General features: G+C 45.6%; 1 protein-coding gene across 2 annotated transcripts in view; it reads left to right on the forward strand.

The window, feature by feature from the left end:
* CDH13 (cadherin 13) overlaps window positions 1-23,676 on the forward strand; it is a 1,008,956-nt gene that overhangs the window by 434,545 nt on the left and 550,735 nt on the right. For both annotated transcript variants that reach the window (XM_059045502.2, XM_067020415.1), the window contains exon 4: window positions 14,522-14,638. In XM_059045502.2, the coding sequence (XP_058901485.1) occupies window positions 14,522-14,638 (117 nt within the window). The remainder of the gene's footprint in view (window positions 1-14,521; window positions 14,639-23,676) is intronic.

Raw genomic sequence — 23,676 nt, forward strand, 5'->3', positions numbered from 1 at the left:
ATAAAAGGGAGATCTTGCTTAGTAGGCTCATGTAACCCTGGTATCTTAATTAAAATGTCTTTAACAAAAGAGGAAGAGGAACAGTACTGAAAGTTTGGGGGAGGCTTCAATGAAAGAAAATACATTTACAGAGGGGAAGAAAAGAGGATGATTTAGGTTAAATGTTGAGAATTACTCCTTAAGCAAAATAATCTTGAATTTCAGTCATAAAGGATATTTGAAAATCGGTTGGACAAAGGAGGCAGTCGACTTTGTGGCCAGAGTGGGAAACAGCTTTCTAATTTTAGAGTTTGCAGCCATAACATCAAGAAGTTAACAAAAAGAAAGAAAGTAGGTAAAAACAGGAGGAACAAGGGCCTCAAAGTTTGGCTAAATCCAGAGAATGAGTCCTGGTGATATGTACTTTTCCCTTTTCTTACATACAGGACACTGCCTTAAATGTCCTCCCTCCATTACTTTATCTGAGACAGAAACACGCTGTTCCCCCCTGCTGTTGGGAACGTTTGATTAGGGGCCCTCCTTTCCCTGGATCACCATAAGATTCTGCCTGAGAAGCTGGTTTAAGAAAGTAAAGAAGCACTTGGTTTAGGACCTGATAAAGTCACACAGGGTTTTTCTCTGAGTCCATCCCAGAATAACGCAGTGGCATCCATCATCACCCAGTCTCTCGGGCGCATGTGAGGCCAAACCTCACTGCAGGGTGGCTGTACCATTCACAGCCACAGCCAGCACGGTCTTCTGCCATCTAATGAGGCAGTTCAGCTGCAAGGGAGGGGAGAGCAATGTCCCGTCCACTCCGATGATTAAATGCATCAGGTGTTACGTAAAAATGCAAGAGTGGGCTTCCCTGGTGGCGCGGTGGTTGGGAGTCCGCCTGCCGATGCAGGGGACACCGGTTCGTGCCCCGGTCCGGGAGGATCCCACGTGCCGCGGAGCGGCTGGGCCCGTGAGCCACGCAGCGGGAGAGGCCACAACAGTGAGAGGCCCAAGTACCACAAAAAAAAAAAACTCCTTCGGAAAAGGAAGAAAGGAGATGCTACCAGCTTGCCATCTGCTATTTGATGGCATTCATTAAACAAATAGTTATTAAATAACCTTTATTAAAATTTAAAAGCTAAAGCATGCATTTGCGTACTAGTGCAACCTGGCAGAAGAAAGCCAGAGTCAATAGAGACTATCCAGCAACTACTATGTACCCTGAACTGGAGGCTGACACACAGAGTATATAACAGGCGCCTGTTGCGGGGGGTGTATGTGTGTGTTTCTGCGTGTTATCAGTCAGGTAGACAGGACTAGAGGTGAGTGAGAAGAGAATAGCCAGGTTAGAGGAACACGGGACAGTGAAAGTATAAAGTCACCAGAGAGCCTGGCAAGTTTGGGCAAAAGCCGTACGGTTGGAGCTGTAGGAGTTGCGGCCAGAGAGGTGTGTTGGAAGCACTTGGGGTAGCTCAGCCATGGCAAGATCAAATCTGCTTCCAGTGGTGACTGGGGGTTTGGCAACCCAGGACAGGTCCTTTAAAACGCTCTTCAGCTTTGACCTAGTAATCCCATTTTTGCTGGTCCATTCTGAGGAATCCTGTTTAGAGAAAAATAAGCAAGCAAAGAAAACTTTACATACAATGCTATTTTATTTGCATTTTAATAACAGAATTGGAAGAACCTAAACGTGTGGGCATAACATGAGGGGAATGGTTAAATACGGGCTGATGCAGCCACATGATGTATCGTGCAGCTACCAAATGGTGTTTACAGAATTTGCAACATGGGCGGGAAGAAAGCTTGCTATTTATCATTAGGTTCAAAACACAAGATACAAAATTATTCAGACCAATTTCAACTTGAGCAAAAAGTATATTAAAACCAGGAAGGAAGAATTCATTTACTCATGACCCTGTATCAGACAAACAGAAATACTATTCTATAGAGTATATATTGAGAATAGTATCGCTGTTTGTCTGATACAGGGTCGTGAGTAAATGAATTCTTTTTCTTTTGTACTGATTGTAAATAGAATAGGTTCATTATAGCAACTTTAGAAAATATATTAAAATACTATTTGCCCCCAAATTCTTACCTCAGTGTCTGCTTCTGGGAACCCCAGACTAAGAGTGTTGAGGTCCTGGTTGTGACTCTACTATCCAGGGGGCTCCTGTATAACAAGGAACAGTGAGTCATGAAGAACCTGCAGGCGGGCTACAGGAGAGCCGACAACATGGCAGGGAACGTGGTTCTAGAGAAGGAAGGGATGTATTCCCGGAAAATCCCCTGGGTGGAACCTGTAGGAGTTGGCAACCACTTGGGAGTGCGGTGTGGCGGAAACGAAGTAAACCGTCCATAGGAAATAAGCGTCTAGCCCTTCCACAGCTGAGAACAGGGAAGCCGGAAACCTTACGGGTTTGGGCAAGAGTGGGTGGAAGAAGGACAGGACTCAGTTTGGTTTAAGACGTGTTGTGTTTGAGGCACCCACGAGATAGTCACTGTCATTAATTGTGAACCTCGCACTAGAAAAGCACTTGACTAACGCCCAATACGTACGCGCTGAATTGAAGAGCGTTGTTTTTCCACATGTGGGTTTTCTAACAGGCACTTTCTCTGAAGGCCAATCACACATTTATGAGCTCATGCCAGCCAGAAAGCATGGGATCTGGGCTACGTGCTCACGCATCCTGAATACATACTGAGATGAATACAGCTGTTGAGGCCGGACTACATATGTGTGTTAGAAAAATAAGCCCATCTGTAACAGTCTGCAAGATGCCTCCAGGTGTTCACAAGTAGCTCTTTAACATGAATATTTTATCAATGCCAGGGCAGATAAAGGAAAACTGTCTCCGTTATATTCCCATCACCGTCATACTTGGTTGAATGGACCTCTAACTAAAGAATGTAAATATGTTTAAAACATTTTTCACCTCTCTTGAAACCAGCAAGGCCTGATTTGTGTTGTTAACTGCTTCTGCTAGATTCATGAAATATTTCGGAGGCAATTCCCTCTTGGAAGTGTGATTTGGCAAATTTTCATCCAAAGCGTTTGCTTTTTTTTTATTTATTTATTTTTTAGCTAGCGGTTCTAACATGGGGAAATTGACGTTTTAGAGTAAGTGGGAGAATATGTGTGGGCGGGGGGAGGGCGTTTTACTTGTGTTTTATTTTTAAGTCCAAGTTTTCAAGTAAGGATAACAAATATCAGGAAGTAAAGTTTATTTAAGAAAATGTGTTCTGCAGGGGTGGCCCCTCAGCTCTGACAGGGCAAGGTCAAAGACAAGGTCAGATCCCAGACTTCTGCTGAAAACCATTCAGGGGCTTCTCATGGTCCTCCGGATTCAGAACAGTCCTGTGTGAATAGAAGAGGCCTGCCCTCTCCTCCCCTTCCAGCCTTTCCCAAAGCTTCTGGAGCCCTACCCTCTCTGCTTCAGCCCTTCTGGGCTTTGGCCACGTTCTGCCTCTGTGCCGTTTCACTTGCTGTTCCCCTGGCCAGGAACTCTCTCTCCTCCTCGTTTCCCCGGATGAACCCCAGTTGGCCCTCAGGTCTCAGCTCAATTGTCATTTCTTCCAGAAAGCTATGGTCTTCTGCTGGACAGTCCAAGGGGTGAATTTTCTAAAAAATTTCTAGAGGCTCAGTGACTTCACAAGACACTGAAGGGTCAAAGAATCCAAACAGAGTGTGGTGATCGTCTTGTGACAGAGGCTATTTTTGGCTTGAGGAGGAAATCAACATGGAATCATAGGCATCTTATTCATGTACTTATCAGATATAACTATGGAGCAGATACCCTGAACCAGGCACCATGCTAAGCCCATGACCTGGATTATCCGAATTCTACAACAGCCCTATATTGGTTTAATAATTTTTTTATCTAATAGTGTTCAAAAAATACTTTTTGGACACGTGCTATGTGCCTGGCCTGGTACTGGGAACCAGGGGACGCAGCAGCAAACCAGGAAGACGTGCTGCGCGGCCCCTTGGAGCTGGTGGCCTGTGCGGAAGGCAGACATTGATAAACACTGAATGGATGTGTAATTCATCAGAAGCTGAGTAAGAGCTCTGGGTGCAACGGGCAGGCTGCAGGCAACCCCCCCATCAGAAGAGACTGAAGAAGTCTAGAAGGGGTGCTTGAGCTGGGAGTCCATGGATGGATCAGGGGGTCAGCCAGGCACAAGAAGGGGGAAATGATGAGCAGCGACAGGTGGAAAGCCCTGAGGCAAGAGCGTTCGCGAGCTGAGGGCGCCAGGGCGGCTCGTGCTGCAGAAGCACAGCCAAGAGGGCGGTGAGGGCGCCTGGGGTCGGAGCGCCGTCGGACGCCAAACCTGCTGGCCCTCGCTGGCCCGGGTAACATCGGTGGCTTCATCCTTTCACAAGGGGAAGCAAGTAACGGCATCAATGAGAGGAAGGAGAATGTGTTAAAAGACCTATTTGGCTGCTGGACAGAGAACTTCTGGAGTCAGCACTCAAATTGCAGGCTCCTCTGGTAAAAACTTCTTTTCTCCATCGATTACTTTGGCCAAAGCCATTTCTCTTCCACCCTAAACATACTTAACAGAAATGACTGTCCCATTTATTTTTATTGGGAATTTATTACTTCTTTGGTGCTAATCGTTCCGATGCTCTGCTGTGGGCCGTCACTGTGAGGTTTCTTGTCTTTGGATCAGACATCCCCAAAGCCCCTGATGGTGACTCAGTACTGGAGAAATCATTTCTGATGTCAGTGGTGGCCACTTCTGGAAAACCATGGTGCCTGGGGACTCTCGGGAACAGTGGTCTGCGCGCACTTCTCCCGGCTGTATGCCAGCAGGCCCTGAAAAGCAGGCGTGGCATAATTTACAAGAGCAGATTGGCTTCGCCGCACCCTGAGTCCACCAGCCATCATCTCCCCGCCCCACCCCAGCTTTAAAGTCAGCTCCATAATACACATTTACATACTAACGGACAATTTCCATATCGCCGCATTTTATTGTCAGCATAACTCTGTCCTGTAAACCTGCAGCAGAAGTCTCAGGTCAGCAGACATTTGGCCTCCAGAATACTGGGAAAATAGATAGCTGGAAATGATGCAAACTTAGTACATTGGCCCTCCAACTTCCTAAATTTGCCGCTGAAAGTTTTGTGGACTGTTTCTTCCTCTAAGTAGGGGAACTTCAGCCCCAGAAGGTAAGAAAGCAAACTTTAAATCTCACCCCAGGTACAGCAACGCTGGCTGAATGGTGCATTTGGTTGCATATGAAATGCGAACTGAGTGGCACAGAACCGTCCTCCCAGCACCTTTCAGCACATTGAGATCAGCTGCAAGAATGGGATAAATTGGAGATTGATTTCTGCTGTTCCATTCATTTGCAGAAATTTGCAGACAATTAAACTGTCCCCCTGCAGTAAAGGTATAGCTGCTCCTTTTAGCCGGAGGCTGATTGACATTTGCTCCCTATCTGTCCTCTGCAGAAGTTAGAGTTGTGATTCTCCAGTTATCCTTGAGTAAGGAGCTCTCTCCACACACAGCCCTGGGGAGGTGAGTAGCATCCTGCTTGGATCGGGGGGCGCTGGGGTCACAGAGGCCTGTGTTCCCACCTCTCACTTAAGAGCTAAGTGACTTTGGATAAGTCTCATATCTTTGAACCTCAGGAAAACAGGCATGGTGGTTCTACCTGTGAGTTGTTGGATGTGTTAAATAAGATAAGGTCACAGTGTGCCTAGCACAGTAGCTGGCACATAATAGCTGCTCACTAAATAGCAGTGTTTCCTTTGCCAGCCTCAGTGAGTCCAGGGCCAGGATGCCAAGTATATTTTAGGATTAGAAAGATAAGAAAGGAATAGCCTGTGACCTTCAGACTTGAGTCCAGAACCCAGGCTTCAAACTCATCAAAGGAATAATTCTCATGATCTTTCAACCAGACATGGAATTCAAACCCAAAGCATCATACCTTTGCACGAAACCAGGAAAGGCTCCCCCCTGCCTGGGAAGCACATCAGACCTTCCCAACACCATCTACAAGACTGTCCACAGTCAGGCCAGGCTGAAAAGTCCCAGCTGGCACTGCACTCCCTGCTTCAGCCAGGGGGATGCTGCCAGCATCTACGATGCTTTTCCCTGTTAAAATAACTTCTCTCGGCACATAATTTTGCCCCCAAAGTGACGAAGTTGGAGAGAGGACAGAGACATTGGCTTGTGGCTTCTTTATAAAATTGTTGCTCTTTTTCCCTCTCATTTATTACCTAATGCAGAGACATGAACCAGGGCGGGCACATATGAGTTCTCTGGCCACTTCCTGCCCCTTTGGGTGTTGGCTCATGAGGACCCTCTGCCAGGTAGCAAGACAGGTCCGAGCTGCTGTCTGGCCTTGGGTCCACTGTGAAGAGAGCAGGGCTATTCCTCTCAAATCTCGCCACTTTCTTGGAGTGGCTCTTGGAAGACTTTTCAGCCCTCAGCTGGACGTGGAGGGAGGGAGCAGTGCCAGCCAAAACATGGAGAGTGGTCCCAGCTGTAGAACACCAGTCTGGGCCCAAACCTTTCTGTTCCCCTTCACTTCTGGGACACCAGCCCAGTTAGTCTCTACTCTGGACAGCTCTTGCCTTGACGGTGTCCTAGGTGGGTTCCCTGGGAACAAACCTGGCGACTCAGAGACCTGTGTGGAGAAGGGGAGGGGTGTCTGTACGCACACAGAGATGAGGGCAGCAGGAGGAGGCATTGGGAAGAGGTGAACCGAGGAGACATGGACGGCGATTTCAGCAGGGCCCTCAGCCAGCCTGGGGCCAGCTGGGACTCTGGGTGCCCCCGAGCCTGGTCGCACCTGGAGGCCGGGGTCCTGCCTTACAGACCCCTTACCACTAACTGTATCCCTTTCTGCTTCATGATCTTCAAGTCAGCTATGGAGTGGAGGCAGAGTCTGTGAAAATACTGGGAAAGCATACCGTGATTCCCTTTTATGACATGTCTGGAGAAGGCAAATGCGTACAGACAGGAAGTGGATTCATGGCTGCCGGCGGCTGGGGCTTAGAACAGGGGAGTGAGCATATGGGCATGAGGTTTCTTTGGAGGCTGATGGAAATGTTCTAAAATTAGTTTGTGGTGATGATCACACAGCTCTGTAAACTTCCTGACAATCGTTGCATTGCACCCTTAAAGTGGGTAAATGTAACGGTACTTAAATTGTACCTAGATAATACAGTAAAAATACTGTGGGAAGGAAGGAGGGTAGAGAGACTCCAACCAGGGAAAGTTGATCCCCACCTCTCCTTTTCCCCAGATCCAAGGCTCAGATTTGCATTTTAGGAGGAATCTCAGTGCTCTGTGAAGACAGGGTTGGAAAAAGGGAGAAACCCAACAGATAAACATTTCTTTACTTTAACTCTTAAAATCTGTTCTTCACACGGCAGCCAACATGAAATGTGTGTGTGTGTGTGTGTGTGTGTGTGTGTGTGTGTGTGTGTGTAGATATATATGTAATTGTAAGTGGGTTCATGTCATTCTGCAGCTTAAAACCCGCCCACAAAAAGAAATAAACAAACAAAACACCTTCCCATGACTCACATCTCACGCAGGGTAAAAGCCCGAGTGCTGTCCGCAGTCTACGCGGCTGGCCATCCAGGATCTGAATTCCCTCTGCCAGCTCCCTGGACCGTCTGCCCCGCCCTTCCAGGCCAGGCCTCCCGGCCGCTCACACTTGCCAGCGTCTGTTCCTGCCGCTGGTGGTCCCTCGTCCTGCCACGGGGCGCCCTTCTTGCTTCCTTCCTCCTCCGAGGCCGCCTTCCCAGTGGGCCCGTCCCGGCGTCCCCTCCTCTGCGCACAGCCAGCCCTCCCTGCCTGTCTGTTCTCCTGGGCCGTGTTCGCTGTCTGTCTCCTCCGTCTAGAATGTGAGCTGCGTGACGGCAGGGAGCTTCTGTCTCTCGGGCGCTGCGCTATCCCAGATGCCGAGAATTACTCCTGGCAGGAAGGAAGGGGTCTGCAGGTAGTTTCCGAAGAAATAAATGAATGAAAATAAATCCACTCTTGCTCTTCTTGTCACATTCTTCATCCTTTCTGCCTTCCTCCTTCCCTTGGCCCCCATCCTCCCCTCCCACCCCCAACCCCTCCCCTGTCCCCCACGGTCGCAGGGGACCGAGCACCCTCACTGTGCTCTTTGGGACTGTGTGATGTGACACCCCCAGGTAGCATGGAACTTGCTTTTAATGCACTGCCGATTTCTCCTGAGATTGAGAATCAGGGAGGAAAGCAAACGAGGTTGTAAACGCCAGTGCCCTTCGACAGAAAGACACAGGCCCCGGTCAGCCCCTGGGAAACGCGAGATGTTTATGTAGGGGTGACAAGTCCCTGAAGCGAAGTGCCGCGTGAGTGAGTCTGCCAGAGGACAGAGTTCCGCCCTTCGACTTAAGCAGGACTGGGTGAGGCTCCTGCAAGGCTCCGGCTTTTCCAGCCTCAGAGACGTGGATGGACCGTTGGTCACCTGCTGAAGGCGCACGGCTAGTCACGCGCTTTGCTCTGCGCGCCCCGTGTCTGTGTGTGCGTCTGTGTGTGCGTTCTCGTGGCGGAGGGAACCGTGTTGGTTTGCAGGGGGAAGGTGTGTTGTATGTGTCCTTGGGTCGAGGCGTGTGATGTGTGTCTGTTGCATGTGCCTCTGTTAACGAGTGTGTGTGTGTGTGTGACCCTGTCGAATGGATTCTGAGTGTATACACGTGCACGAGTGCACGAGTGTTCGTGTTTGGTGAGAGAGAACTTTGATGCCACTGTGCGTGTGTCTAGTAGTCTAGAAATCTGGAGGTGACTGCGTGTCTGTTTAAGATCTGGCCTCAGGCCACCCGCAGCTGAATTCCTCACTCCTAAAAGGCACCGAGTGGCCTGTCTTCATTTCCTCACATCCGCTGTCCTGGTATGAACAACACCATCCTTCACTTTTGCGCTGCTCTTTGGAGAGCGCAGACCGCCTTCAAGCGCCATTTCTCGTTTCATTCTGACAACCAAGAGCGCGGGGGAGTCATGGTCCTTTACAGACGAGAAATGCCCCTTAAGCCCCTCCCTCCCTGTCCTCCTCTCCCTCCCCGCCTCCTTCAGGCATCCGTCCCCTCTGGGGTCACCTCCCCTCTGCGTCTTCATTCACCCAACACTATGGCTGCCTTCCTCTGACCCCCACCTCTCAGCCCAGCACCCTTCCTGGTCTCGCCTTGAGCTGACAGCCTGCCAACTTCTGCCAGCTGCTCTCCTTCCTCACCAAAGCCCTCGCTTCTCATTGGTTCCTCTGACCCTGGACCCTAACCACTCTTACAGTTGTGTCTTCCTGAGGTCATCGCTTACCTGTTCACCGTCAACCCAACAACCTCCTCGTGGTGTTCAGCCTGTTGGAGGGGACACCTGAGTTGTGTGATACGGCCCTGCACTCTCTCCTTTTTGAAATCCTCATCTCTTTGTCCTCTTGGTTTTCCTCCTTTTGCCAACTGACCTTTCTGTGGCCTTTGCTGACCTTTTAGAAACTCATTGGATGGTGGAGTTCCCCCCTTTTCCCCCTCCACGTAATCTGGATGGTGTCAGCTCCTCCTTCACGTCTAGCTACTCTTGTACGTGGGCAATTGTGACACTTCTTGTCCTCATTCATCTCTCCCTCCTGAATGCATCTACTTATACACCCTCTAGAAAACTATGTTGGCTGCCCTCAAAGTCACAACACCCATCATCTGTGCCCAGAACTGCCTCTTTCCTATTTACCCACTATCTTGTGTCGGCTGAAAAAAAAGATGCACAACTTACAAGTTGAAAGTTACGTTTTATATGGTGAACATTCTTAGGACTTCATGCCGGGAGCCAGCATCTCAGATATAGGCTGAGAAAACTGTTCAGAAGAGGAAGGGGGGGAAGCCAGGATATAGAGGGGGGACCTTCAACAACACCAGGTAGTCGGAACAAAAGGTTACCGGTAATAAAAGAAAACTAGATATCTCAAGTTAAGGAATTTAGCACTTTTCTGTGTACGGAAAGATGCAAGAGTCTGGGCTCGTTGAAATCTTTCCTTTGCTGTGTACCTCAGCTCCCTGGGGCCGGCGTCCTGTGTTTTCTCGTCCTGATTTTCCTCAGGCTGCACCGTCCGGGCAGCTGTAATGTGCTGGCTAGTCCCGTGTTTACTGATATAGCAGGCAATATTTTACTTCTCACTTGGTAATGGCAACTCCAGAAGACAGGGAGTCCTAACACAGCCTCTCCTTTAGCCTGATGCTCTGTTCTTGCCCACACCTCTGTCTCTTCTTCTGTAAAGATCTCTTGAATTAGTCACATACTTTTAAACCTCACTGCTTCCATCTTGTCTTTCTTTGAGGTTACGGCCACATCCCGGTGTATTCAAAGGCTTCCCATGATAGATTGACAGATACAAACACATACGCATGTGCCTAGATGTGCATATGGTATTTGTCAACCAAATTAGATGCTATGGCTCCTCCATGGCCTCAGTCACAGAAAAGCACTTGGCTTCAGAGCACACAGACAAACTCATTACCACAGACCTGACCAAAGGTGGACGTCTGTCCACACACACGTAGTTAATAGATACACACATAAATCACAAAGAAAGAAGTGGAGCCACAGACATAGAATCACAGTCATGGACCAATTTTTTGTTGAGGTCCCTGCCGTTGTAACACAAAAAAAGTTGAGTTGGAAGAAAAAGGATGCCCCAGTCCTGCCCACCATGGTGGGCTCAGAGAGTCCTGTGCACACGGACGCCTCTCTACAATTGGTCACTCTACCTCCACCCCCTCCCTTCCAGATGCTGTTTCCTATCCTGAGACTCAGAGCCTCCTGCTTCTCTTTGAAGGTACTTTAGAGCCAGGGGTTTGCACAGGTGTCCTTATTGCCAAGCTGCTGGGATGTGAGGGTGAAGGAAATGGATTGGCAGCATGGGCTTCGGTAGCTGGTTAGCTGGGAGGACACCAGGGGTAGAAATGGGGACTCAGGAACCTGACCACTCTGGTCACCTGTCACCCATTCACAGGCTTGCGAACACAGATAAGTCCTGTAGTGCAAACAGTGGAATGTTTGTTACTGACAGTGAGTATGCTTTTCATTACTTTACATACAGTTTCACATATGTCATCATAATGAATGGAAACTTGCTTTTGCTCGATTAGAGCAGAATCACCAATCCCTTACATGTGCATAGGACGTTAAATCTTTTCACAGTGCTTTCCTAGACTTTCCTTCATACAAGCGTCAAGATTTTTTTTATTGTGAATAAGATTCGTATATTGCACGTATTTTACATGTTTTCTGTTCTTTTCATATTCCCTAATAAGCCAACAGAATCTTTACAGATGTTATACATCAGTGTTTTATGGATGTAATCCACTCTGTTTTTCATTGTCTTCTCACTGTCCCATTCTCTCTTTCTTTCTCTGCTGTTTTCTACATGGTTGGGGTTGGGTTATTTATTTATTTATTTGGTTGGTGTGTTAGTTGGGTGTTTTTTTTTTAAATTTATTTAATTTATTTATTTTTGGCTCTGTTGGGTCTCCGTTGCTGCGCCTGCGCTTTTCTCTAGTTGCGGTGAGCTGGGGCCCCTCCTCGTTGCGGTGCACGGGCTTCTCATTGCAGTGGCTTCTCCCATTGCAGAGCACAGGCTCTAGGCACACGGGCTTCAGTGGTTGTGACGCATGGGCTCAGTAGTTGTGACTCGTGGGCCGCAGAGCGCAGGCTCAGCATTTGTGGCACACAGGCCTAGATGCTCTGCGGCATGTGGGATCCTTCCGGACCAGGGCTCGAACCCGTGTCCCCTGCAGTGGCAGGCAGACTCTCAACCACTGCGCCACCAGGGAAGCCCCTGTTGGTTGGTTTTTTGTCATTTTAACCCTTCTGATTCTTTCTTTTCACTGTCTTTTACACACTCCAGTTTTCTGTCTTTGCTTGAATATTGAGTCTTTGCTCTTCTTAGAAACCAAGCAGTCTTTTTTAAAAATTAATTAATTTATTTATATTTTATTTTTGGCTGCGGTGGGTCTTCGTTGCTGCGCGCTGGCTTTCTCCAGTTGCAGTGAATGGGGGCTACTCTTTGTTGCGGTGCACGGGCTTCTCATTGTGGTGGCTTCTCTTGTTGCAGAGCATGGGCTCTAGGCACGTGGGCTTCAGTAGTTGCGGCGCACAGGCTTAGTTGCTCTGTGGCATGTGGGATCTTCCCGGACCAGGGCTTGAACCCATGGTCCATGGTCTCTTGCGTTGGCAGGCAGATTCTTAACCACTGTGCCACCAGGGAAGTCCCCAAGCAGTCTTTTATTTGGACTTACTCATTGAAGTTTTGAATATTATTCTTCTATGTTCATCATAGTTTATATAAAGTAGAGGGCAACCAATATGGTATTCTGTATTTTCCTACACATATTATCTTACATATTCTCTCAGCTAATTAGGTGAATTGCAACAATTTATATAACCTCTCAGAGCTTAACATTCCTCATTGGTTAAGAAGGGCTAGGATTTACTTGAGAAGTTTATTGCAAATATTAGCAAAAACATGTAAAATGCCTAGCACACGGCCCAACACATGTTTAATAAATTGTTGTTATTATAATAGTTTGTGGTTGTGATTGTGGAAGCAGTCAAATGATGATCATAGTGGTTAGAACATGGTCTTTACAACTGCCTTTTTGGTGACCGCCTAAGAGTGTCTCCTGCTGATGGACCCAAATTTAACCTTCTCCTGCAATTGAACATTCAGGTGGTTTGCCATTTTAGCTCTTTCTAGATAATGTCTCACTAAACATCTTCTGGCTTTCAGTGTTTTCCTCTTTTGAACTTAGCATTTGGATGTATTCCTAGGAGTGAGATTACAGGGTGAAGGGATATGTACACTTGTAAGGTTCTTGATAAATAAATACTGCCTGATTACTTTCCACAAGAATAACATCAGTTTACAATCTGACCAAAATGAAGAGAAAGACTATTTATATACATTTTCATAGCCTTCTCTGGTCTTGTTTCCTACTTGACTTTTCTTATATAGAGTTTCCTTTAAAATTATTATATATTGGGACTTCCCTGGTGGCCCAGTCGTTAAGACTCTGCACTCCCAGTGTGGGGGGTCTGGGGTCGATCCCTGGTCAGGGAACTAAATCCCGCATGCTGCAGCTAAAGATGCCTCATGCCACAACTAAAGATCCCATGTGCCACAACTAAGACCCTCTGCAGCCAAATAAATAAGTAGATATTTTTTAAAATAATAAAAATGAAACTATTATATATGTATAAAACTATATCACTGTCATATAACATATATACATGCATACACTTTTATGGAGCATGGGTCAGTGAAGGTGTTTAAATATAATTTGCCACATGATTTTCATAGGAACTTATTGTGCAGAGTTTGAGATGCTTGCTTTTGGTGGTACCTCAGATAATTTTAGTGTGTGGTATTGAATGTGATTGGTTTATATATTGAAAATGATATCCCATGTTTAATTCTCTTTCAGTCCTCTGATTGGGTCAAGGAGGAAGTCTCAGCTCAGTGCTAACAACCCTTTAACACCCCTCTAGCCTTTTCTTATCTCCCTTTCAAAAAGAGGAAACTTTCCACCCGCTAAGTGCCCAGCTCAAATTTAATAACATCATTGATCTCATTGTTTATTTTTATGTTTTCGTACTTTTTATGGGAAGGCATACTGGTACTATATTTAAAATAAAGACACAAAGTTTCCCTTTTTGCATCCGTTTATTTAATGAAAAAGGTGAATAACAGATAAGACAAATTCTCACCCTGTTGTTCCAGTGATTGCAGTTTGGGACATACTGCGTGGGGAGTGAGTTCCAGTAGTGGACCCACTAATAATGGCAAACAGACTTTGAGAGAACATTGCCTAAGAGTCTCCATAATGCCTGACGTTATGGAACATTGTGTTTGGAATGCTGTGATCGCCCCTCATCCCTATTCATTTGTGATTGTGAGGACCTTGCATTTGGCCGTGAGGAGAGTCACACTTGTATCCAGCTAGTTCTGTGTGTTACTGACCAGCCAAGTAATCTCCTCACCTGACAGATTAAGAATAGGGGCCTTCCCTGGTGGCGCAGTGGTTGAGAATCCGCCTGCCGATGCAGGGGACACGGGTTCGTGCCCGGGTCCGGGAGGATCCCACGTGCCGAGGAGCAACTAGGCCCGTGAGCCACGACTACTGAGCCTGCGCGTCCGGAGCCTGTGCTCCGCGACCGGAGAGGCCGCAACAGTGAGAGGCCTGTGTACAGAAAAAAAAAAAAAAAAAAAAAGAATGGGAATACACAAGCATGGAAGATGGAAGGATGTATAAATCAAGACTGACGTTGTGAATAGAATGATTCAGAAGATGGGATTAAACAGCTTAATGATAGTCATTGTGAATCACAATGTCAGCTTTAGTATAATTCTAATGATGCACTTGCTAACGCTAATGAGGTTTGATAGAATGAAATTAACAATGTCCAAGCAGCTGTATGCTTTCACAGCAAAGGAGCCGTGTCTCAGAGCAGACTGATACATCTTCTCCGTGGGGGATTTTAGTCAATTGATTTGTTTTTTTCTCTTTTAGGATATATTTAAATTTGAAAGAACTTCTCCTGTCCCAAGACAAAAGAGGTCCATTGTGGTATCTCCCATTTTAATTCCAGAGAATCAGAGACAACCTTTCCCAAGAGATGTTGGCAAGGTAAGTCAGACTAAAGAAAACTGCTAAAGCATGTTTTTATCGTGAGATGAGCGTACACGAGACAAGCTGACTCCGACTGGCTTGGCGACCAGCAGGAATTGGCCTCAGAGCCTCTATGGTAAGAGGCCAAAAGTTTTTACCAAGAAAAGAATGTCAAAGGTCATGAAAAGGGAATTTACCAAAAAAGAAAAACAGAAAAACCCCCACAACAACACCTTTGCCATGCGTCTGAGATCTACATGGTAGATAATGATGTAAGAGTCGTGGCATGAGGATGTCGTTGGTTAAGACACAGACGCACTGCTTTTGTAGGTGATGCTCAGGCCATCAGCCAGATGGTCCCCGTAGTGTACCAGGGTGATGACACGTGTCCTTTCATTTAGGGGAGGTGTGAACAAGCATACAGGCCCCTGTTGTTATAGAGCTTGTGTTCTAGTGGGGAGAGAGATTTGTTCAATGAGTGAATAAATGAGAAAACTGCAGAGGGTAACAAATGCTGTGAATAACAGACACGGGTGATGTGAAGAAGAGTAAACGGCAGGCCCAGGGTGCAAGAGGGAGGAGGGGATCTCGACACAAATGACCCGGAGCAGCTGGGTCGTGTCCCTGACGTTTGTGTGGGGTGGGAAGAATGAGAGAGGGATAGCCAAGGGGAGATCGGGAAAACCGTATTCTTGGCAGGGGGAACTGCATGTGCAAAGGCCTGGAGGTGCAAAAGAATGAGGTGGATTTGCCTAGCAGAATGCCTGGTTGGCTGCAGTATAGTGAACGAGGAAAACAGTGATAAGAGTTGAAATCAGATAAGTTGGCCTGTCGTGTGGGTCTTGGAGACCATGGTGATGAATAGGATTTTCATCGTGCATGCAGCCAGAAACTACTGGAAAGTCTCCCAGGTGTGTGTGTGTGTCTGAGACACAAAGAAACAGCCAAGAGGAAGGTTTTATAGTGACCCAGGCAAGAGGTTAGTGTGACTTGGACTATTAGAAATCTATTTCTATTGGAAATTGGAAGCATTAATAATCCGATATCCTGATAATAACCGTATTTATGATTTTAAACTATCACTGTACCAAAGATGCAAAATCTTGCCAGGTTTCCAGGATATGATGCAAAGGGGAGCAGAGCTGTTCTGAGAGGACAGTGGTACGGCTGACGTATCCTGGCCCTTTGGACAGCCCTAGCCTCTGTCATGGCCTTTGTGTAGGTTTCCCTGAAGCCAAGGATAGCACTCGCCAAGGGGCCAGAGTCCTCAAGTCTGCAAGACTCTGCCCCCAGACAGTTTGAGACACAAGTTGCACCCTTGTTCTGCAGGTCTCCTTCCTGTACGCTTGGTGTTTTCAGCCCTCGCTGTGCATCAGAATCACCTGGGGCAGTTAAAATACAGATGCCAGTCTCCACCCTCAGAAATGGACTCAGTTGGTCGGGGGGTGAAGACCAAGCGCCAGCATTTTTTAAGAGATCCCAGGTGATTCTGGTGCCCACTCAAGTTCACGGAGGTCTGACCTAAAGTACTTTCTCCTCCCCGCCTACCACTAAACTATAACACTTTCAGTACTGGAATTTCAGTTCTACTAATTAGCTTACAACAAGGGTGAATTATCACATCTCACTTGCCTGGAAATTTGGTAGTTCTGGCATGATTATTATGAACACCACCTTTCCCCTTGAACTTGTCCAGCTTTGGACAATAAATTATGTGGTCATCCTAAAGCTTCCCCCACCCCCATACATTTGTCCCCCCTCAGTATATTTAGGGTGTTTCACAAGGCTCTTTCCTTGAGATACATAATGGATCAATAAGTATGCAGCTAACTAAGGTCATTCTTCTGCATGGTTTCTTACTTGTTACAGCCTCAGAACACAATTTGTTTTTCAAGCTGAAGACTTCTCTCTCCTTAGCCCCTATGTACTGCCCACCTGGGTTCAACCCTGAGTTTCCACCTGGGTTCTCTACAAACAACAGCTTTTCTAAGTGCAGTAGCCTACTAACATCATAATGGTGTGAAAGCCTCCCAAACCTCCCAATGGCTTTTACAGAATATGTGTTTGTCCATGCTTCTTAGGCCTCTGAAGGAACATATTTTCCTCCTTGTCTCTGCTTGTTTTTATTCATTCCTCTTATTCTTCTCTTTATATCTTATATCATATCCTAATCAACTCTGCCTGTAGCTGACAAGCAAGGCTCTGTCGAGCTGTGAGAAGATATAGAGGAGTCTTCACCGAGTACTGAGGAGGCTGGGAGAAGGGAAAAGAGACCCAGGAGGCAGGGCTTTGGCCTCCACACGTCACCGCTCCCATCCACCCAAACTCTGCGAGTCAGGCAGCTCTAATCTTATAAATATTACATATCAGATTTCAGTGTAGAATGCCATTTGAAGAAGAGACTCTGTGGGCATAAAGACAGTTGTCTTACCTTGGGTTCCCTGAGACAAGAATTCAAATGCAGGTAATTCCTATACCAGTAATACTGGTAAGGGAGCGAAGGAGTGAAGCAGGAAAGGGGAAGCAGCCAGTTGAGAGGCCTGTTTACCACTGTGGGTGACTGGATTGTAATCCCACGGAGAAAGGCTAGAAGGTGGTGTAAGACACACTCTTGGGGTTATCCTGTCCACAGAGGAGGGAGCTGGGGTATTTATATACCAGCCCTATCCGCCGTTTGAGCGCTGCTCCCAGAAGTCTAAACTCCCCAGCGCATCCATCACGCCCTGTGCTCTGTGCACAGGCACAACGGCCTTCTGAGGCTTGTGGGAGAGCCTTCAGGCGTCATGGCGGCTGGCGGGCGCTGAGAAGGTGAGGTGCAAGGGACTGGGACTGGGCACTGGTCGCTAAACTTGATATAAACACTGTTGCTTTGCAGGCCAGATTTTTTTCTCTTTGTCTCATCCCCTGCTCCCAACTTGTTTCCTCAACTAACTTCCTTATGCCTCATGCCTTTGAAGCCAGTGCACTTGCCTCTCTCCAATAATAAGTACTTGTTTCATCCCAGGAGGGAAAACCTCTGAAATTTAACCCAATTCATATCAATAAGTGTATATGCAGCCTCTGCTATTTACAAGGCACAGTGCGAGGGGCTGCTGATTTAATAGCAAAGGAAACAGACAGAGTCCTTGATCTCACAGGATTAGAGAAGAATAGAAAAAATCATCACAAATTCTTTATTTGTCACCATAAAGTGTAAGCACTTTTCATCTATTATGTTGAATTTTCATAATAGCAACCCCACAAGGATCATCTTCGAAGGTACCAAATGAGGGTAATGAGACTCAGAGGCGCAGCGTAACCTGTCCGAAGTCACACACTTAACTGCAGAGGCACGCTTTGTGCCACCTCTTTGAGATTTCACATTCTGCACTCTTAACCGGTACGCTCAGGGCTACTGAGCGCAACCTGGGAATTCTCTTCCATGGAGTGAAATGTCCTTGCTGAAAATTACTTGTTAAAAATATCATTAAAACTAAGTTTAATTCCTTGAAATGTACCAAGAAATAAGATGGTTAGAGGGGTGGATCAATGGATAGATATATGACAAAGCAAGTAGAGCAAAATGTTAGTGATGGAATCTAGGTGATGAGCACAGTTGATGATCACTGGGAACTTCTCTCAACTTTCCTACGTGTTTGGAAATTTCATAATACAATGTTGGGAAAAATTAAGTTTAAATATAAAATTATTATAAAAGGCAGAAGAGCTGGCATGTTGGCACGAAAGTACTTTGTCTTACAATTCAGGAGGGTGAATGGAGACCAAGTATTTGTCTCTTTATTTTCTTTGTTGTCATATTTTATCACAATCTGAATTTCTTTAAAGAAAGAAGACCCATATACTAAAGGGTAACGATATCAAAAGCAAGGTGCTGCAGCGAATTCGCCCCCGTGGGAGGTTTTTCCCAGTTGCAGGCCATTCCACGTAGAATTGCATATTCACTAGAAAGCTGCGCAGGCAGCTCTAGGTATTAGGCAAAGTTTTGACATATGCATATTTTATCTATCTGCAAAATAATTAATTAGTTGGTAAGTAGCTAAATTGTTAGAATTTGGGGGCTGGTTTTCCATCATATCTCTCCGTGTTTCTGAAAAAAGGGTAAAACACCCAGCTGTAAGCACATTTCCTCAAACCTGTGATTTCCTTCCCATTTTTGAATTCTAGACAGCAGGAAGGATCTGGGAGTATGTGCCCTGGAGAGAAATGTGTAGTTCCCAACATAACCTCTTTTCTTTTTTTTATTCCTCCCCCTTCAATGTATGACTATTTCAAAATTGGGGCCATAAATAATTTCTCAGTTTTACCAGTTTTCACGGATAAATATTTGATTGCGTCTGTAGAGATTTTTGAGTTGATTGAGAGCAGGGGACTTTAAATCTGTGAGGCAGCAAGGAGGTCTTTTGGAGATGTATTTTATTCTGTTTTATACTAAGTTTGAAAGACAAGTCATTTATGAAATGCTTGTTAGAGATTCTATTTTCATCACAAATCCTTTTCATCAAAACCAATGAAAGTACATTTTACTGAAATTCCTTTTTTTATATCCCCTATAAATCGGTAGAATGGGCCTTAAGAAGGACATATTTAACCCAGGATGGAAGAAATACGTAATGGGACCATGTGCTCCTCATAAAGGGAATCAACATAGGTCATTAGACCAAATCATGAAAACCACTCAACCAGGACTCTGCTTTGATTGTGTCATGAATGTAAGTCACACCTGAGGACAACTTACAGCAGGTCCTAAATATTTCTCAGAGTTCTGGATGTATACCATGGTTAGAAGTCTCCCCACCTCCAAGAACTCCGTATCTCCCCTTTATGCCCACCTATGCAAACAGGTGCTAAGGAGTCTTATGGCCTTGGGATTACATTTGTTTTACTCCATTGAATAGTCCTTTCAACACTTGGCGAACCCATGGGCGCCAAGCTGCATCCCCAGAAGCTGGACCAGAAATCTGACAGTAAATCCATCCCCATCGAGCACTGCTCCATCTCACCTTTCTACTGAAATGTAGACTTAGGGTACCTTGCTCCATTCTATTGCCTGATTTATTTTATATAATCATCATCAGCCTTTTAAAATCCATTTTTTCACACCTTTTAGTCAAGTCTAACTACATTCCTCTTCTCAAAACTTTATACCGGTTTCATTTCCCCATTTTCAAACAAGTAGCAGTTTTATTCAGTGACTAAAAGTTACCATCGGTTGTTGTATAGGAGAGAAATTTGAATACAGGTGATCTAAGATGTCCAGAAGCTCAGTGCTCACAATTTTCGTGGTGAGAGGACCAGCAGAATTCATTTCTACACTCAGCAACCCTAGTTGTCCATACACGTTTCATATTTCCGTGACTTTGAACTCTTCCCTCTTTCTGGGACATGCCCTCTTCATCCTCACTCCGTAGGGGCCGCCCCGTTTACATTCTAAGGTTGTACATCCAATGGCACGTTTGCATCACTGAAGAAAGTTCCACATCTACTCTGTCCAGGGTGGCAGCTTCGAACTGCGTGTGGCTGTTGAGCACTTGAAATGTAGCGAATGTGATTGAGGAACTGGATTTTTGCACTTTATTAAATTTTAACTAATTTTAATTTAAACTTAAAAGCTACTGCTTGATCCAATTACTGGAACAAATTGCATGTGAATCTGACTTTTCAACTGTAAATTTTTTTAAATTGAAGTATACTTGATTTACAATATAGTGTTAGTTTCAGGGAAACAGCCAAGTGATTCAGCTATACATATATATATATATATTTTCAGATTATTTTCCATTATGGGTTATTACAAGATATTGAATCTATCTTGTAAATTTTTTTTTTTTTTTTTTTTTTTGCTGTACACGGGCCTCTCACTCTTGTGGCCTCTCCCTTTGTGGAGCACAGGCTCCGGACGCGCAGGCTCAGCGGCCATGGCTCACGGGCCCAGCCGCTCTGCGGCACATGGGATCCTCCCGAACCCGGGCACGAACCCGCGTCCCCTGCATCGGCAGGCGGACTCTCAACCACTGCACCACCAGGGAAGCCCTATCTTGTAAATTTTAATCTAAATACAGATTAAATATTTTTGTTGAAAATATAATGTCCAAATTGAGATGTAAGTTAGGATTTCACTGGAATGTATCTCATTAATAATCCTCATGTAGATGTCATGTTGCAATAAAATTATTTTGGAAATATTGCTATGATTAAAATTAATCTCATGTTTTGGGTTTTTTTTTTAACTTTTTTAAATGTAGCTACCAGAAAATTTTAACTTATTTATATGGCTCGTGTTATATTTCTATTGGGCAATGCTGGGCTGAAGCCTATATTTTTCAAAATTTTTATTTTATATTGGAGCATAGTTGATTAACAATGTTGTGTTAGTTTCAGGTGTATAGCAAAGTGATTCAGTTATACATATACATGTATCTATTCTTTTTCAAATCTTTTCCCATTTAGGTTATTACAAAATATTGAGCAGCGTTCCTTGTGCTTTATAGTAGGTTCTTGTTGGTTATCTATTTTAAATATAGCAGTTGGTCTCCTCCATGGAATTTTTATTTGATCTCCTTTACACATTTGTTTATACCTCTTAGATGACACAACACATTTTGAGCAGCAATATAGTTTCTTTTGTATTTTTCATCCCATTAACTGTAATTTACCAAGGGTAGTGAGTGATCCAGTACAGTGCCTAACACACAGTAGGGACTCAAATATTCTTTGACTTGAATTCTAACCAGATCAATGGTTTGTTGGCTAAGGTATTCACTGGTTACTAACTTAAGAAACCATAGCTGGTTTGTTGTTAGAAAGGAATTAATAGCCCATTATATGATCAGTCTTGATGTTTCCAGCAAATTTTAATTTTCCACAGTGGCAGTGAGGTTACCAGATAAATTGCTTGGCAGTCAACCATTATGTCAGGTCATATAAGCATCCTTAGGAGATCGTGATAGATTTGATGCTGATGGATTGTGTTTTTGTGTGTGTGTGTGTGTGTGTGTGTGTGTGTGTGTGTGTAAAGGGGGAGGGAGAGAGAGACAGAGAGGGGGGTAAAAGGGAGGAGGGGAGAGAGAGAAAAAAAAGGCAGAAAGAGAGAGTGAGAAAAGACAGTGACTCTATTTCTGCATTTGCTCGTACATGCAATGACATTTTAAATCTACTCAAATAAAAAACTCAAAACTTCTATTCACAACTGAACAGAGGTAATTCTAACTTATTTTGACTAAGTCTAATGAAAGCTTATATTCACCATTAGCAAGTGTTACCCTCTTTCTGCAAAGTTTAATTAATGATAAAACATAATTGAGTTGTTTTGGTTCTTCACCAAATACATATATATGCAAAATGGACTCCATGATATACATCCAGTGAATAAAGGCATCTTAGCCTATAGAGGAAGCAATATTTTTAGCCCTGAGTTTATCACCCTGCAGTTCTCAATGTGAAAGTTTCCTAGGGCTTTATTGTTGTGTACTTTTGGCCTCAGACCTAATTTATGTTTAATTATTCGAGGACGTTAAAGGATCCAGCATTTCAGCTTGAGTTAGCACCCTAGAGGGGGGAGAATTGAGGAATTTTCAAATTCAACTAGAGTCTTCAACATCAAATGAGTATCAGGATCTAAGCCAAACATGGCTCTCGTTGTCCTGTGCAGGTCTTATAACAACCCTGTAACATACTACACCCATTTCTCAGGTGGGGAAATCGAACTTGAGAGAAGTTAAGTAACGTGGCCAAGGTAACACAGGTAGAAGAGAGGCAGTACTGAAACCTAGGACTCTTCAATGATTTCTGCACCACAACGTACGCGAATGTTTAGTTTCCGTGGGTCTCGGCTGTTTGCATAGCACGCGCACATGCAGAAACCACACGTTCTCTCAGCAACCAATCTTGAGTCCCTGTTGTCCCACTGCGGAAGCTGGGGCCGAGCACCACGCAAGACTTGTAGTCCGCTGTGGTACGGACTGAGTCATGGAGGTTGAGTTCCTGCAGCATTGCCATCTGCCATGTACTGGGGCTCTGGATGGATTTCAGAAGAGCACATGGCATGGGTTAAGGAATGGGCTGTTTGGAGACAGAGGAAAGGACACATACGAGCCAGGGGTCAGCCAGAGATGAGAAGCACTGCTCCCCATTCCCCAGCATCCTACAGAGAGAGACGCTGGGGCCTGTGCAGACAGCTGAGCACGCTGGATGGGTTTGCCAGAAAAGACACTCTGCTCCTGTGGTTCTCCCTTCTCAGCTGGCCAGTGGACAGGTAACCAGACTTCTGAGGGTATCTGGCAGCCTGAGTGCAGGTACCCGGGTTAATAGGAGTCATCCGAGATTCCAGATGTCCAAAGCCAGATGCCTGCGGCAGTGGTATACTAGAAAACTGGCTCCTGGGGACAAGGGGAGCCTGACTTGTGGTGTCTGATGCTTTCTCTGGTGTAACTACCTCCGCAGTGGCCACTTGCAAGCTGCCCACTTGCAAAATTCCTGAATATTTAACACTCGGCTTTCGCGAAGCAGTAGGAGCTGGCTCCAGCATACCAGTGACCTTGGCTCCATAGAATGTGACCCCGGATAGGGTCAGGGTACACTGGCCCCGTCTGGAGTGGTGCTCGAGTGGCACCTCCGCTTGGGGAAGTGGCTTTTACCCATTAGCCCCCCCATCCCAGGCTTTAGCTTGTTTCTTGTCCAGAGTGGGCACCAGGGGTCATTTTGGGACAATTTTGCTCCTTGAAGTGCACGAAGTAACTTGTGTAAGGTCCCACAGCCAGGGCAGAGTAGACGCAGACCTTGAGCCTGTGCTCTTTGAGCTCCTCCACGCCTCTCCTCCTCTGCACAGAAATTCCCTGAGTCAGTTTCCCGAGGCTGACAAATTCTGTGACAGTTGTCCCAATTCTACCTGGAAAATGAGAAAGGTAGAGATAAAATTCTCTGTGAAGTGCGGAGAAATGAGGGTTAACCGCACAAGTGTTTATTTGATGTGTGTGTTTGCACACTGAGTCGAGGCCAGAGGTCATGTCTTAGCTTGAAGAGTAGACCACGTGTTGGCAAGCAGAAAACGGCTCTCTTTG

Source organism: Kogia breviceps, chromosome 18 (assembly GCF_026419965.1).
Source record: "Kogia breviceps isolate mKogBre1 chromosome 18, mKogBre1 haplotype 1, whole genome shotgun sequence".
Taxonomy (NCBI): Eukaryota; Metazoa; Chordata; class Mammalia; order Artiodactyla; family Physeteridae; genus Kogia; species Kogia breviceps.